The 16,649-nt window shown below is 56.9% G+C and overlaps 1 protein-coding gene across 1 annotated transcript in view; it reads left to right on the top strand.

Moving 5' to 3' along the window:
* Positions 1 to 9,296, top strand: part of LOC140493875 (sodium/potassium/calcium exchanger 3-like) — a 45,566-nt gene extending 36,270 nt beyond the window's left edge. Inside the window, exon 4 of the mRNA XM_072592869.1 lies at positions 9,162 to 9,296. Within this exon, the coding sequence (XP_072448970.1) occupies positions 9,162 to 9,296 (135 nt within the window). The remainder of the gene's footprint in view (positions 1 to 9,161) is intronic.
* The last annotated feature ends 7,353 nt before the right edge of the window (positions 9,297 to 16,649 follow it).

Genomic DNA, 16,649 nt, shown 5'->3' with positions numbered 1-16,649 from the left:
TCCCCTCACTAACTCTCACTCTCTCTCTCTCTGTCCCCCCCCACTCCCCTCACTAACTCTCTCTCTCTGTCCCCCCCCACTCCCCTCACTAACTCTGTCTCTCTCTCTGTCCCCCCCCCCACTCCCCTCACTAACTCTCTCTCTCTCTCTGTCCCCCCCCCACTCCCCTCACTAACTCTCTCTCTCTCTCTCTGTCCCCCCCCCCACTCCCCTCACTAACTCTCTCTCTCTCTGTGTGTCCCCCCCACTCCCCTCACTAACTCTCTCTCTCTCTCTGTCCCCCCCCACTCCCCTCACTAACTCTCTCTCTCTGTCCCCCCCCCACTCCCCTCACTAACTCTGTCTCTCTCTGTCCCCCCCCCACTCCCCTCACTAACTCTCTCTCTCTCTCTGTCCCCCCCCCCACTCCCCTCACTAACTCTCTCTCTCTCTCTGTCCCCCCCCCCACTCCCCTCACTAACTCTCTCTCTCTCTCTCTCTGTCCCCCCCCCACTCCCCTCACTAACTCTCTCTCTCTCTCTGTCCCCCCCCCACTCCCCTCACTAACTCTCTCTCTCTCTCTGTCCCCCCCCCACTCCCCTCACTAACTCTCTCTCTCTCTCTGTCCCCCCCCCACTCCCCTCACTAACTCTCTCTCTCTCTCTCTGTCCCCCCCCCACTCCCCTCACTAACTCTCTCTCTCTCTGTGCCCCCCCCACTCCCCTCACTAACTCTCTCTCTCTCTCTCTGTCCCCCCCCCACTCCCCTCACTAACTCTCTCTCTCTGTCCCCCCCCCCACTCCCCTCACTAACTCTCTCTCTCTCTCTGTCCCCCCCCCCACTCCCCTCACTAACTCTCTCTCTCTCTCTGTCCCCCCCCCACTCCCCTCACTAACTCTCTCTCTCTCTCTGTCCCCCCCCCACTCCCCTCACTAACTCTCTCTCTCTCTCTCTCTGTCCCCCCCCCACTCCCCTCACTAACTCTCTCTCTCTCTCTGTGCCCCCCCCCACTCCCCTCACTAACTCTCTCTCTCTCTCTCTCTCTGTCCCCCCCCCACTCCCCTCACTAACTCTCTCTCTCTCTCTGTCCCCCCCCCCACTCCCCTCACTAACTCTCTCTCTCTCTGTGTGTCCCCCCCCCACTCCCCTCACTAACTCTCTCTCTCTCTCTGTCCCCCCCCCCACTCCCCTCACTAACTCTCTCTCTCTCTCTCTGTCCCCCCCCCCACTCCCCTCACTAACTCTCTCTCTCTCTCTGTCCCCCCCCCCCACTCCCCTCACTAACTCTCTCTCTCTCTCTGTCCCCCCCCCACTCCCCTCACACTAACTCTCTCTCCTCTCTCTGTCCCCCCCCCACTCCCCTCACTAACTCTCTCTCTCTCTCTGTACCCCCCCCACTCCCCTCACTAACTCTCTCTCTCTCTGTCCCCCCCCCACTCCCCTCACTAACTCTCTCTCTCTCTGTCCCCCCCCCACTCCCCTCACTAACTCTCTCTCTCTCTCTGTACCCCCCCACTCCCCTCACTAACTCTCTCTCTCTCTGTCCCCCCCCCACTCCCCTCACTAACTCTCTCTCTCTCTCTGTCCCCCCCCCCACTCCCCTCACTAACTCTCTCTCTCTCTCTGTCCCCCCCCCACTCCCCTCACTAACTCTCTCTCTCTCTGTGCCCCCCCCACTCCCCTCACTAACTCTCTCTCTCTCTCTCTCTGTCCCCCCCCCACTCCCCTCACTAACTCTCTCTCTCTGTCCCCCCCCACTCCCCTCACTAACTCTCTCTCTCTGTCCCCCCCCCACTCCCCTCACTAACTCTGTCTCTCTCTCTGTCCCCCCCCCACTCCCCTCACTAACTCTCTCTCTCTCTCTGTCCCCCCCCCACTCCCCTCACTAACTCTCTCTCTCTCTCTGTCCCCCCCCCACTCCCCTCACTAACTCTCTCTCTCTCTCTGTCCCACCCCCACTCCCCTCACTAACTCTCTCTCCCTCTCTCTGTCCCCCCCCCCACTCCCCTCACTAACTCTCTCTCCCTCTCTCTGTCCCCCCCCCACTCCCCTCACTAACTCTCTCTCTCTCTCTGTCCCCCCCCCACTCCCCTCACTAACTCTCTCTCTCTCTGTCCCCCCCCCACTCCCCTCACTAACTCTCTCTCTCTCTGTCCCCCCCCACTCCCCTCACTAACTCTCTCTCTCTCTGTCCCCCCCCCACTCCCCTCACTAACTCTCTCTCTCTCTCTCTCTCTCTGCCCCCCCCACTCCCCTCACTAACTCTCTCTCTCTCTCTGTCCCCCCCCCCACTCCCCTCACTAACTCTCTCTCTCTGTCCCCCCCCCACTCCCCTCACTAACTCTCTCTCTCTCTCTGTCCCCCCCCCCCACTCCCCTCACTAACTCTCTCTCTCTCTCTCTGTCCCCCCCCCACTCCCCTCACTAACTCTCTCTCTCTCTCTGTCCCCCCCCCCACTCCCCTCACTAACTCTCTCTCTCTCTCTGTCCCCCCCCCCACTCCCCTCACTAACTCTCTCTCTCTCTGTGTGTCCCCCCACTCCCCTCACTAACTCTCTCTCTCTCTGTGTGTCCCCCCACACCCCTCACTAACTCTCTCTCTCTCTGTCCCCCCCCCACTCCCCTCACTAACTCTGTCTCTCTCTCTGTCCCCCCCCCCACTCCCCTCACTAACTCTGTCTCTCTCTCTGTCCCCCCCCCCACTCCCCTCACTAACTCTCTCTCTCTCTCTGTCCCCCCCCCACTCCCCTCACTAACTCTCTCTCTCTCTCTCTGTTCCCCCCCCCCACTCCCCTCACTAACTCTCTCTCTCTCTCTGTCCCCCCCCCACTCCCCTCACTAACTCTCTCTCTCTCTCTCTGTCCCCCCCCACTCCCCTCACTAACTCTCTCTCTCTCTCTGTCCCCCCCCCACTCCCCTCACTAACTCTCTCTCTCTCTCTCTCTCTGTCCCCCCCCCACTCCCCTCACTAACTCTCTCTCTCTCTCTGTCCCCTCCCCACTCCCCTCACTAACTCTCTCTCTCTCTGTCCCCCCCCCCACTCCCCTCACTAACTCTCTCTCTCTCTCTGTCCCCCCCCCACTCCCCTCACTAACTCTCTCTCTCTCTCTGTCCCCCCCCCCACTCCCCTCACTAACTCTCTCTCTCTCTCTCTCTGTCCCCCCCCCACTCCCCTCACTCTCTCTCTCTCTCTGTCCCCCCCCCACTCCCCTCACTAACTCTCTCTCTCTCTCTCTGTCCCCCCCCACTCCCCTCACTAACTCTCTCTCTCTCTCTGTCCCCCCCCCCACTCCCCTCACTAACTCTCTCTCTCTCTCTGTCCCCCCCCCCACTCCCCTCACTAACTCTCTCTCTCTCTCTGTCCCCCCCCCCACTCCCCTCACTAACTCTCTCTCTCTCTCTGTCCCCCCCCCACTCCCCTCACTAACTCTCTCTCTCTCTGTGCCCCCCCCACTCCCCTCACTAACTCTCTCTCTCTCTCTCTCTGTCCCCCCCCACTCCCCTCACTAACTCTCTCTCTCTGTCCCCCCCCCCACTCCCCTCACTAACTCTCTCTCTCTGTCCCCCCCCCACTCCCCTCACTAACTCTGTCTCTCTCTCTGTCCCCCCCCCCACTCCCCTCACTAACTCTCTCTCTCTCTCTGTCCCCCCCCCCACTCCCCTCACTAACTCTCTCTCTCTCTCTGTCCCCCCCCCCACTCCCCTCACTAACTCTCTCTCTCTCTCTGTCCCCCCCCCCACTCCCCTCACTAACTCTCTCTCTCTCTGTGTGTCCCCCCACACCCCTCACTAACTCTCTCTCTCTCTGTGTGTCCCCCCACTCCCCTCACTAACTCTCTCTCTCTGTGTGTCCCCCCACACCCCTCACTAACTCTCTCTCTCTCTGTCCCCCCCCCACTCCCCTCACTAACTCTGTCTCTCTCTCTGTCCCCCCCCCCACTCCCCTCACTAACTCTGTCTCTCTCTCTGTCCCCCCCCCACTCCCCTCACTAACTCTCTCTCTCTCTCTGTCCCCCCCCCACTCCCCTCACTAACTCTCTCTCTCTCTCTGTCCCCCCCCCCACTACCCTCACTAACTCTCTCTCTCTCTCTGTCCCCCCCCCACTCCCCTCACTAACTCTCTCTCTCTCTCTCTGTCCCCCCCCACTCCCCTCACTAACTCTCTCTCTCTCTCTGTCCCCCCCCCTCCCCTCACTAACTCTCTCTCTCTCTCTCTCTCTGTCCCCCCCCCACTCCCCTCACTAACTCTCTCTCTCTCTCTGTCCCCTCCCACTCCCCTCACTAACTCTGTCTCTCTCTCTGTCCCCCCCCCCACTCCCCTCACTAACTCTCTCTCTCTCTCTGTCCCCCCCCCACTCCCCTCACTAACTCTCTCTCTCTCTCTGTCCCCCCCCCCCACTCCCCTCACTAACTCTCTCTCTCTCTCTCTGTCCCCCCCCCACTCCCCTCACTCTCTCTCTCTCTCTGTCCCCCCCCCCACTCCCCTCACTAACTCTCTCTCTCTCTCTCTGTCCCCCCCCACTCCCCTCACTAACTCTCTCTCTCTCTCTGTCCCCCCCCCCACTCCCCTCACTAACTCTCTCTCTCTCTCTGTCCCCCCCCCCACTCCCCTCACTAACTCTCTCTCTCTCTCTGTCCCCCCCCCCACTCCCCTCACTAACTCTCTCTCTCTCTCTGTCCCCCCCCCACTCCCCTCACTAACTCTCTCTCTCTCTGTGCTCCCCCCACTCCCCTCACTAACTCTCTCTCTCTCTCTCTCTGTCCCCCCCCACTCCCCTCACTAACTCTCTCTCTCTGTCCCCCCCCCCACTCCCCTCACTAACTCTCTCTCTCTGTCCCCCCCCCACTCCCCTCACTAACTCTGTCTCTCTCTCTGTCCCCCCCCCACTCCCCTCACTAACTCTCTCTCTCTCTCTGTCCCCCCCCCCCACTCCCCTCACTAACTCTCTCTCTCTCTCTGTCCCCCCCCCCACTCCCCTCACTAACTCTCTCTCTCTCTCTGTCCCCCCCCCACTCCCCTCACTAACTCTGTCTCTCTCTCTGTCCCCCCCCCCACTCCCCTCACTAACTCTGTCTCTCTCTCTGTCCCCCCCCCACTCCCCTCACTAACTCTCTCTCTCTCTCTGTCCCCCCCCCCACTCCCCTCACTAACTCTCTCTCTCTCTGTGCCCCCCCACTCCCCTCACTAACTCTCTCTCTCTCTCTCTGTCCCCCCCCCACTCCCCTCACTAACTCTCTCTCTCTCTGTCCCCCCCCACTCCCCTCACTAACTCTCTCTCTCTGTCCCCCCCCCACTCCCCTCACTAACTCTCTCTCTCTCTCTGTCCCCCCCCCACTCCCCTCACTAACTCTCTCTCTCTCTGTGCCCCCCCACTCCCCTCACTAACTCTCTCTCTCTCTCTCTGTCCCCCCCCCTACTCCCCTCACTAACTCTCTCTCTCTCTCTCTCTGTGCCCCCCCCCCACTCCCCTCACTAACTCTCTCTCTCTCTCTCTGTCCCCCCCCACTCCCCTCACTAACTCTCTCTCTCTCTGTCCCCCCCCCACTCCCCTCACTAACTCTCTCTCTCTCTGTGCCCCCCCCACTCCCCTCACTAACTCTCTCTCTCTCTCTCTGTCCCCCCCCCTACTCCCCTCACTAACTCTCTCTCTCTCTCTCTCTGTGCCCCCCCCCCACTCCCCTCACTAACTCTCTCTCTCTCTCTCTGTCCCCCCCCACTCCCCTCACTAACTCTCTCTCTCTCTGTCCCCCCCCCACTCCCCTCACTAACTCTCTCTCTCTCTGTGCCCCCCCCACTCCCCTCACTAACTCTCTCTCTCTCTGTGCCCCCCCACTCCCCTCACTAACTCTCTCTCTCTCTCTCTGTCCCCCCCCACTCCCCTCACTAACTCTCTCTCTCTGTCCCCCCCCACTCCCCTCACTAACTCTCTCTCTCTCTCTGTCCCCCCCCCCACTCCCCTCACTAACTCTCTCTCTCTCTGTGCCCCCCCACTCCCCTCACTCACTCTCTCTCTCTCTCTGTGCCCCCCCCCACTCCCCTCACTAACTCTCTCTCTCTCTGTCCCCCCCCCCCACTAACTCTCTCTCTCTCTGTCCCCCCCCCTCACTCCCCTCACTAACTCTCTCTCTCTCTCTTTCTGTGCCCCCCTACCCCGGAGCAGTGTTGGCAGCGCAGCAGGTTCTCTCCCTGGAGCAGACCGAGCCGTACGGGAGGATCACTATCCGGCCGGGCCCTAACTTTGAGACGGGCTGGTGAGGCTGGTCGCCCCGGTAATGGGGGGGATGGAGGGGGTCGGTGGGGAGAAGCAGAGGCAGAGGACATTCAGCCACTCTGAGACAGGCCATTCAGCCCATCCTGAAGCCCCTACCTCTACTCAGCTCCCTTCTGCCCCTCCTCTGGTCCTTACGTTCCTCCATACCTCCCAGACGTTACGATCGTATGGAGGGGGAGATGGTCCGGTGCTGTCTGTTGCTCGAGGGTATCAGCACAGCTGGGGCCAAATGGCCTTCGCCTGCTCCTCCTCCTGCACACCTATCCCCTCCCTCCATCCCCAGACTGCTCCTCTCCCCCTCTCTCTACACCCCGGAATGTTCCTGTGGTAATCGACTGGGGGGACTCCACACCTCCCTCCCCACTCCCCCCCCTAAGGGGGGGCAAAAGAGACCACTCAGCCCCTCTATCCTGCCCCGCGCCCCCCACCCAGGAGGAACGGGGTTGGGGAACCCGTTGGCCTCCGTCCAAGGGGCAGGAGCGGACCCGAAGGCCCGAATGTCCTCATCTTTCCCCGCTCCCGTCTCGCTGCGAGCGATGAAAAAGAAAAGAACTGCAGAGGCCGGAATCCAAACTCGACGTAGCGTGGAGACGCTGGTGTGGGACTGGGGTGGACAAAGTTAAAAATCACACAACACCAGGTTATAGTCCAACAGGTTTAATTGGAAACACACGAGCTTTCGGAGCGACGCTCCTTCATCAGGTGATTGTGGAGAATAAGATCATAGGACACAGAATTTATAGCAAAAGTTTACAGCGTGATGTAACTGGGATTGAAAAAGACCTGGATTGTTTGTTAAGTCTCTCATCTTTTGGAATGGCCTTGTTAAGTTTCTCTTCTTTCAAACGTAAATCGCAAAACTTCTTTTTTTAAAAGTTAGATTCTCAAGTGCACTTTAACAATTGGTGTCATGTCGGCCCAGATAAGGTATTGAAGGTGCTAGTTGCCCTGTGTGTGGCTGTCTGTTGGACTCTAACCTGGTGCGGTGTGATTTTTAACTTGGTCCCAGGAGGTAGAGAGAGGCCTGGCTTGCCGTGTTCTTCCAGCCTCCCTGCCGTGCCCCCCTCCTGCCCCCCCCCCTCTCCCGGGTCTTGCCGTCTCCAAACAAGAGGCTGCCTCATCTGATTGTGGTCTCTTTCACCACCCCCTCCTCTCCCCTCGACGGGAACCCTCTCTCTAACCTCAGCCTTGAATATGTTTCGTGAGACAGCCCCCTCCCTCACTCTCTGGGTAAGGGAATTCCTCCTCCTCTCCCTCTGCAACGGGAGAGACCCCCCTCCCCTTTCATTGTTAAACTGACTCGCCATAACCCAGGAGGGGGCAGGAAAATGCCAAAAAAGGATCATCTGGGGGGAGGAAATTTGCCCTTGTCCCTGTCGTATTTTTAAACTGTGTTATCCCGCAGTTCTGCGTCTCCGCCCCCACCAACCCCTTCCACGAGGGGGAACAGTCATTCCCACCCTCTCAAGCTATGACTGTCTACATCAGGCCACTTCTCAGCTCTCCTGAACCCCAAGGAGCACAGGTTTCATCTGCTCGCCCCCCCCCCCCCTCTTCAGAAATAAAAACTCCCACTGTCCCACCCAGTCCCCGATGGGGAACCGGGGAACGCCGTCCCACCCAGTCCCCGATGGGGAACCGGGGAACGCCGTCCCACCCAGTCCCCGATGGGGAACCGGGGAACGCCGTCCCACCCAGTCCCCGATGGGGAACCGGGGAACGCCGTCCCACCCAGTCCCCGATGGGGAACCGGGGAACGCCGTCCCACCCAGTCCCCGATGGGGAACCGGGGAACGCCGTCCCACCCAGTCCCCGATGGGGAACCGGGGAACGCCGTCCCACCCAGTCCCCGATGGGGAACCGGGGAACGCCGTCCCACCCAGTCCCCCATGGGGAACCGGGGAACGCCGTCCCACCCAGTCCCCCATGGGGAACGCCGTCCCACCCAGTCCTCAATGGGAACACCGTCCCACCCAGTCCCCAATGGGGAATCAGGGAACACTGTCCCACTGTGGGGGAAAGGAGAGGTGTGGGTTGAGTTGATCTTCCCCAGAGTCCTACTGCACTCCTCCCAAGTTGGGCGGAAGCGAACCACTCTTTCTCTCACTCTCTGAAATGGTGCGCCAGGCCAGGGAAGGGGGCTCTCCTGTTCCGCTAAGTCGGTGGCGGTTTTGGGTGAACGCAGTGCCCCCTGGCTGCAGTGCCATTCTGTCCCATCCCTTCTCTGGGCGTCCCCCTCCCATGTTTACTTTGGGGTGCTCAGAGGGAAGGGATTGTGGGTAGGGAGGGAGGCTCTGGTTAGCTCAGTCAGTCACGCCACACTCTCCTGGGTCCGGTTCTCACAATCAGCTGAGGTCACCTCCTCGGCCTCTTCACTCCCCCGCCACCCCCCACTGCCTGAGGTGTGGTGACCCGTGGGAACCATGAACCTGCCCTCCAAGATCTCTGTTCAGCGACACTCCCCAGGACGTCAACATGTTTTAAGTCCTGCCCTGATTTGCCTCCCCAAAACAGAGACACAGAGAGAGCCCAGCAGTCTGTCTCTCTCTGCGTCCCTCAGCACCAAGCAGTCCCATGATCCTCTGGGACTGTGGCCATCTTGACATTAAGCTCTTGCATCGGCACCTTTCTTTATTCACTCGCGAGACGTGGAGGTCGCTGGCCTGGGGGCCCAGCATTCATTCACCCCCCCCCAACCCCACGAGAAGGTGGGGGTGAGCTGCCTTCTTAGCCACGTGCTGTGGGTAGACCCATGATGCCCCTCAGGGAGGGGGGCAATCCCAGGATTCTGACCCAGGAAGGAATGACAAGATATATTTCCGAGTTGGGACTGGGAGTGGCTCCTGGGCTGGTGGGGGTAGTTTGCAGGGGGTTGCTGTTCCCGTGTATCTGCTGTCCGTTGTCCTTCTAGATGGTCGAGTGGCGTGGGGTTTTGGGAAGGTGCCGTCTAAGGAGACCCCCCTCGGTGAGTTTTTGCAGTAGGTTCCCTCAGCAGATTCCCCAGCTGTCTGGAGGTCCCAGTAACAGCAAGAAAGAGGAAGGGTGAGAGGTGGAGATTTTAAATTGGTGCACATTAACACGTCCTTAAATCAGATGCTGTGTGTGGTGTGCTCCAGGTTTTATTGTAATGAAGTGTGTGTTCTTTTTAAAATTCCTGTGGTTCCAGTCTCTGTTAATGCTAGGATTAACTTTGATCAGTTTGCATCCAGTTAATATTTTCATTGCTGATCTCTATTCCTATTTAAACTAAATAAATAATTTATTTATAAAGGAGCTTCTGGCACTGTTTGTGTTTAATCGGACTGTTCAGTGTGAATTTGGGAGAATGGTTTTCTGTTTGTTATTTCTAGACCGTTTTCCCCATCACCCTCTCTGTCATAGAGACACTCTGTCTGTGTATGTTTGTCTTTCCCGTCAGTTTCCCTTGTGGCTTTCTCAGTCTCCGAAACACCGAAAAAAGGATCTCCAGCTCATTGCATCTGTCAGTACAAAATAATCACCGAACTGTTCTAATCATGTTCTGCTGTTGCTGAGTCTCTCTTTGCATTTTGGAAAGGCAAATCAGAGCAGGACTTACAATGTTAAAGGTCCTAGGGAGTGTTGCTGAACAAAGAGACCTTGGAGTGCAGGTTCATAGCTCCTTGAAAGTGGAGTCGCAGGTAGATAGGACAGTGAAGGTGGTGTTTGGTATGCTCTCCTTTATTGGTCAGAGTATTGAGTACAGGAGTTGGGAGTCCTGAAGAAGGGCTCATGCCCGAAACGTTGACTCTCCTGCTCCTTGGATGCTGCCTGACCTGCTGCACTTTTCCAGCAACACATTTTCAGTACAGGAGTTGGGAGGTCACGTTACGGCTGTACAGGACATTGGTTAGGGCCACTGTTGGAATATTGTGTGCAATTTTGGTCTCCTTCCTATCAGAAGGATATTGTGAAACTTGAAAGGGTTCAGAAAAGATTTACAAGGACATTGCCAGGGTTGGAGGGTTTGAGCTATAGGGAGAGGCTGAACAGGCTGGGGTTGGAGTGTCAGAGGCTGAGGGGTGACCCTATAGAGGTTTATAAAATCATGAGGGGCATTGATAGGATAAACAGACAAAGTCTTTTCCCTGGGGTCGGGGAGTCCAGAACTAGAGGGGCATAGGTTTAGGGTGAGAGGGGAAAGATATAAAAGGGACCCAAGGGGCAACGTTTTCACACAGAGGGTGGTATGGGTATAGAATGAGCTGCCAGAGGATGTGGTGGAGGCTAGTACAATTGCAACATTTAAAAGGCACCTGGATGGAGACATGAATAGGGAGGATTTGGAGGGCTATGAGCTGGGTGCTGGCAAATGGGACTGTATTAGGTTAGGGATATCTGGGTTGGCATGGACGGGTTGGGCTGAAGGGTCTGTTTCCATGATGTATGACTCCATGGCAAGTACCTGTGAACACCACCCCCTGCAATATCTCCTCCTAGCCACTCACCCCCCTCGCCATTTCTTCCTGAAATTGTTCCCTGTACTCTCCCACAATCGGACTGTGTGAAACTGTCTGCGAGCTAGGGATTTATTCCTTGAAACCTCAGAGAGTGTGGTCTATGGGACCACTGGCAGAATGTCATCTCCCTGGGAAAAAGACAAGGACCTGGTGTTGTGCCCTTTGTCTGAACCATGGAGTCAAAGCCCGGCCAGGAAAGGTGCTCCGGCCTGTGTTAACCACAGGGAGGTGGGGAGAGGGGGGCACCGGGGGAGGTAGTAAACCCCAGATCACATCACAGGTACCACAACAAGTTTAAGAATAAAGAGACAAAGTTCAGGAGTGAGTAACGTCCTCTTTTATTCAGTCACCGCCGAGGCCGGAGTTTGCTGCCCCCGTCCTGAAATGCCAGTGTGATCGCTCAGCCGCTGTCTGAGGTATCACGGACTTCGGCAGATGAGCTGAGGCCCGGGGACAGTTTTCTCTCTCTCGCTCTCTCCCCCGGGACAGGAGCGAGAGTTTCCCAGCAGCAGCTTTCAGACACAGGGCTTCTCCTCAGGTTTCTCCTCGTCGGGCTTTGGGTCTGTCACGGACTGAATAAAAAACCCCACTTGGGTAGGCCTTACTTCCTCCACTATGGCCTGTTCTGAAAGAGCAACAGAGTCAGCAGGAGGAGTGTGCGTAGACAGACACGCAGACACAGATTTGTACACACTGCCACAGGCACGTACAGACACATGCATGCGCACACACACAGATGCACACAAGCACAGACAGACGGACACAGACACTTGCACATACAGACACACATGCGCACAGATATACGCACATGCAGACACAGAGTCAGAGATGTACAGCACGGAAACAGACCCTTCGGTCCAACCCGTCCATACCGACCCAGATATTTCTAACCTAATCTAGACCCATTTGTGAGCACCCAGCCCATATCCCTCCAAACCCTTCCTGTTGATATACCCATCCAAGTGCCTTTTAAATGTTTCAGGTGTACCAGCCTCCACCCCTTCCTCTGGCAGCTCATTCCATACACGTACCACCCTCTGGGTGAAAAAGTTGCCCCTTAGGTCCCTTTTATATCTTTCCCCTCTCACCCTAAACCTATGCCCTCTCGTTCTGGACTCCCCGACCCCAGGGAAAAGACTTTGTCTACTTATCCTATCCATGCCCCTCAGAATTTTGAAAACCTCTATAAGGTCATTCCTCAGCCTCTGACACTCCAGGGTGGTCAGGCTTGTGGATCTTGGGAAGGAGGTAGAACCGGGCAGTGCGGGGTTCCCGGACTATGAGGAACGCTGAAAAGTAGTGGACCCAGCACCGATCCTTGTGGCACTCCACTGGTCACAGGCCTCCAGTCTGAAAAACAACCCTCCACCACCACCCTCTGTCTTCTACCTTTGAACCAGTACTGTATCCAACATGCACGCACACATACAGACACATCCGTGCACGCATGCAGCCGCAGATACAGCCGTGCACGCATGCAGCCGCAGATACAGACACAGGCACATCCATGTATGCATGCAGCCGCAGATACAGCCGTGCACGCATGCAGCCGCAGATACAGACACAGGCACATCCATGTATGCATGCAGCCGCAGATACAGCCATGCACGCATGCAGCCGCAGATACAGACACAGGCACATCCATGCACGCATGCAGCCGCAGATACAACCGTGCACGCATGCAGCCGCAGATACAGACACAGGCACATCCATGCACGCATGCAGCCGCAGATACAGCCGTGCACGCATACAGCCGCAGATACATCCATGCATGCATGCAGCCGCAGATACAGCCATGCACACATGCATGCACATACAGACACGAACAGATACACGCAGGCATGCGGACTCACAAAGACACCGAGAGGGGAACCCCCGCCGGTCACTGTAGTCGCCCTCTTCCCCCCCAAGCTCTTACCGGCCGTGCCTGCTGACCTCCTGGCCAGCCTCTTCCTGCTGATCCAGGGGCTGAGCTCCAGGCGGCTGCGGTAGACGCCGCCGCCGCCGCCGTCCCCTCCCTCGCTGGCGTAGCGGATCTGCTGCAGGGCGCCGCTGGCGGGTTCCCGGAGCAGCAGCAGCACCTCGGCGCTCCAGCGGCAGCTCTCCCGGGGCGGCGCCGCCCCGCTCAGCAGCCGCCGGCGCTCCCGCTGCAGCCGCTGCTCGCTCTCCCTCAGCTCCTCGCGCCGCACCCCCAGCCCCCGGAGCGCGAGCGCCAGGCCCCGGGCCACGCCCCCCGGCCACTCCATCTCCACCCCCGGCGGGAGGGTGGGGCAAAATCAAGAGGCGGAAAGACGGGTTTAAACAAAATAAATCCGAGCCCTCCTTGTTTTATTTAACCCCCCTGTCCTCTCCCGAATCCTTTTTAAACACTTGGCTCTCCCTCTGTCTGTGGGCCGTGACATTTCACACCCCTGCTCTGGAGGCTCATTCAGACCCCCCCCCCATCTCCCGCTAATGGGCGAGGCTGATGGATTGATACACATTGTTGATGTAGCAAGTTGCAACATTCCAGGGTCAGGTGACCGCAGGCGCTGAGCTCAGCTCCGCTCCGCTCAGCTCAGCTGAGAGCCGTCCCGCCCGCTCTCTGCAGGACCCTGCGGGTGAATGGGGCGAGACTCCCCTGCACAGGGAGGGAAACCAGAGCCCACACCCACCCTCCGGAGAGCAAACCCCCAGCCGGACCCATTCCCATTCTCTCTCTCTCTCTCTCTCTGACGAATTATCCGACTACGCAAGGCAACTTAAAATAAAAGTCACAATTGAATAAAGATTCGTGCACTTTGTGTCCTTCACTGTGTTTTACACCTACACCTACACACACCATGGGTGCTGGGGAATAAAAAAACAAACAAAAAATAAACAAACAGGAGTGGTTGGGGAAAAATAAGCACAATTGCAGTTAGGCAGTACTGTGGGGGTTAAAGAAAGAAAGAAGAAAAAAAAACACTGGGGCAAAATAAAATAAAAGTCACGCACAACCCCGGGTTAGAGTTCCCAAACAGGTGGCCTGGGGGGGGATGGGGGAAGCACCAGCTTTCGGAGCGCTGCCCCTTGGTTCAGGTGGTTGGAGCGGCGCTCCAGAAGCTGGTGCAACCTGTCGGGTCGATAACCCGGTGTTGTGTGTGAGGTTTAACTTCGTACACCCCAGTCCAACACCGGCATCTCCACATCATCGCGCTTCAACACGATGGGGTAATTTAGCACGGCCAATCCACCCTAACCTGCACATCCCTGGGCACTATGGGTAATTTAGCACGGCCAATCCACCCTAACCTACACATCCCTGGGCACTATGGGTAATTTAGCACGGCCAATCCACCCTAACCTACACATCCCTGGGCCCTATAGGTAATTTAGCACGGCCAATCCACCCTAACCTGCACATCCCTGGGCACTATGGGTAATTTAGCACGGCCAATCCACCCTAACCTACACATCCCTGGGCACTATGGGTAATTTAGCACGGCCAATCCACCCTAACCTACACATCCCTGGGCCCTATAGGTAATTTAGCACGGCCAATCCACCCTAACCTGCACATCCCTGGGCACTATGGGTAATTTAGCACGGCCAATCCACCCTAACCTACACATCCCTGGGCACTATGGGTAATTTAGCACGGCCAATCCACCCTAACCTACACATCCCTGGGCCCTATAGGTAATTTAGCACGGCCAATCCACCCTAACCTGCACATCCCTGGGCACTATGGGTAATTTAGCACGGCCAATCCACCCTAACCTACACGTCCCTGGGCACTATGGGTAATTTAGCACGGCCAATCCACCCTAACCTACACATCCCTGGGCACTATGGGTAATTTACCACGGCCAATCCACCCTAACCTACACGTCCCTGGGCACTATGGGTAATTTAGCACGGCCAATCCACCCTAACCTGCACGTCCCTGGGCACTATGGGTAATTTAGCACGGCCAATCCACCCTAACCTGCACATCCCTGGGCACTATGGGTAATTTAGCACGGCCAATCCACCCTAACCTGCACATCCCTGGGCACTATGGGTAATTTAGCACGGCCAATCCACCCTAACCTGCACGTCCCTGGGCACTATGGGTAATTTAGCACGGCCAATCCACCCTAACCTGCACGTCCCTGGGCACTATGGGTAATTTAGCACGGCCAATCCACCCTAACCTACACGTCCCTGGGCACTATGGGTAATTTAGCACGGCCAATCCACCCTAACCTACACGTCCCTGGGCACTATGGGTAATTTAGCACGGCCAATCCACCCTAACCTACACATCCCTGGGCACTATGGGTAATTTACCACGGCCAATCCACCCTAACCTACACGTCCCTGGGCACTATGGGTAATTTAGCACGGCCAATCCACCCTAACCTGCACGTCCCTGGGCACTATGGGTAATTTAGCACGGCCAATCCACCCTAACCTGCACATCCCTGGGCACTATGGGTAATTTAGCACGGCCAATCCACCCTAACCTACACATCCCTGGGCACTATGGGTAATTTAGCACGGCCAATCCACCCTAACCTGCACATCCCTGGGCACTATGGGTAATTTAGCACGGCCAATCCACCCTAACCTGCACATCCCTGGGCACTATGGGTAATTTAGCACGGCCAATCCACCCTAACCTGCACATCCCTGGGCACTATGGGTAATTTAGCACGGCCAATCCACCCTAACCTACACATCCCTGGGCACTATGGGTAATTTAGCACGGCCAATCCACCCTAACCTACACATCCCTGGGCACTATGGGTAATTTAGCACGGCCAATCCACCCTAACCTACACGTCCCTGGGCACTATGGGTAATTTAGCACGGCCAATCCACCCTAACCTGCACATCCCTGGGCACTATGGGTAATTTAGCACGGCCAATCCACCCTAACCTGCACATCCCTGGGCACTATGGGTAATTTAGCACGGCCAATCCACCCTAACCTGCACATCCCTGGGCACTATGGGTAATTTTGCACAGCCAATCCACCCTAACCTACACATCCCTGGGCACTATGGGTAAATATCGCACGGCTTTGGACTGTAGGAGGAAACCCATGTCGACAAGGGGGAGAACATACAAACTCCACCCAGCCAGTGACCGATGTCCCTCACCACTGTAACCATCCTTGTCAATCGGGTCAGGAATCTGGATATGGTGGGGTTAATTTAAATGTGTTTGTGTCTGAAATCCCTTCCCTCTGAAATGGACCCTCTCAGTCAAGGGGCAGTTGGGGATGGCCGGCAAATGCCATGCCTGGCCAGGATGTGTTCGCATCTCCAAGGGAAGGCAGTGGGCAAAGAGCCAATTAGCACGCCCCGGCGCAGGCCGCGGTCACCTCGGTGTGAAATGTTTGGCCAAGGTGCAGAGACTCGCCTGTGTCCCAATCCGAGGGGAGCCAGGGTCTCGGGTTTGCTCTCACCTTCTCACACTGGGTTGTGAACTATTTCAGTCCTTGGAATGAGCTGCATGTGTTATTGCAGGAATGAGAAAGCACTGCGAGGCCCATTCACTCTTGTGTGTGGGCGAGCATGTGTTTGGATATGTCTTTGTGTGCATTTGTGTGTATGACTGTGCACATTCATGTTACTGTGTGTCTGTGTGGATCTGTGTGCATACGCATGTGTCAATGTTGATCGGAACATCTGTGAGCTTTTGAGTGTGCCTCTGTGACTATCTGCATGTGTGTGTGTGTGTGTGTGTGTGCGCGCATTGGCATGTGCCTTTATATCTGTATCGGTGTGCATTTGAGTGTGTCTGCAGGTGAGTGTGTCCCTCTGTGTATATCTGTATGTGTGCGCATGGGGTTAGTGTGTCCCTGTGTGTATCTGTGTTTGAAGGTGTTAGCATGTCCCTCTGTGTATATGTGTGTGTGTGTGTGCAGGTGTTAGTGTGTCCCTCTATGTATATGTGTGTGTGTGCGCAAG

Source organism: Chiloscyllium punctatum, chromosome 22 (assembly GCF_047496795.1).
Source record: "Chiloscyllium punctatum isolate Juve2018m chromosome 22, sChiPun1.3, whole genome shotgun sequence".
NCBI classification, from domain to species: Eukaryota; Metazoa; Chordata; class Chondrichthyes; order Orectolobiformes; family Hemiscylliidae; genus Chiloscyllium; species Chiloscyllium punctatum.
This window is presented reverse-complemented; position numbering and strand designations above follow the sequence as displayed.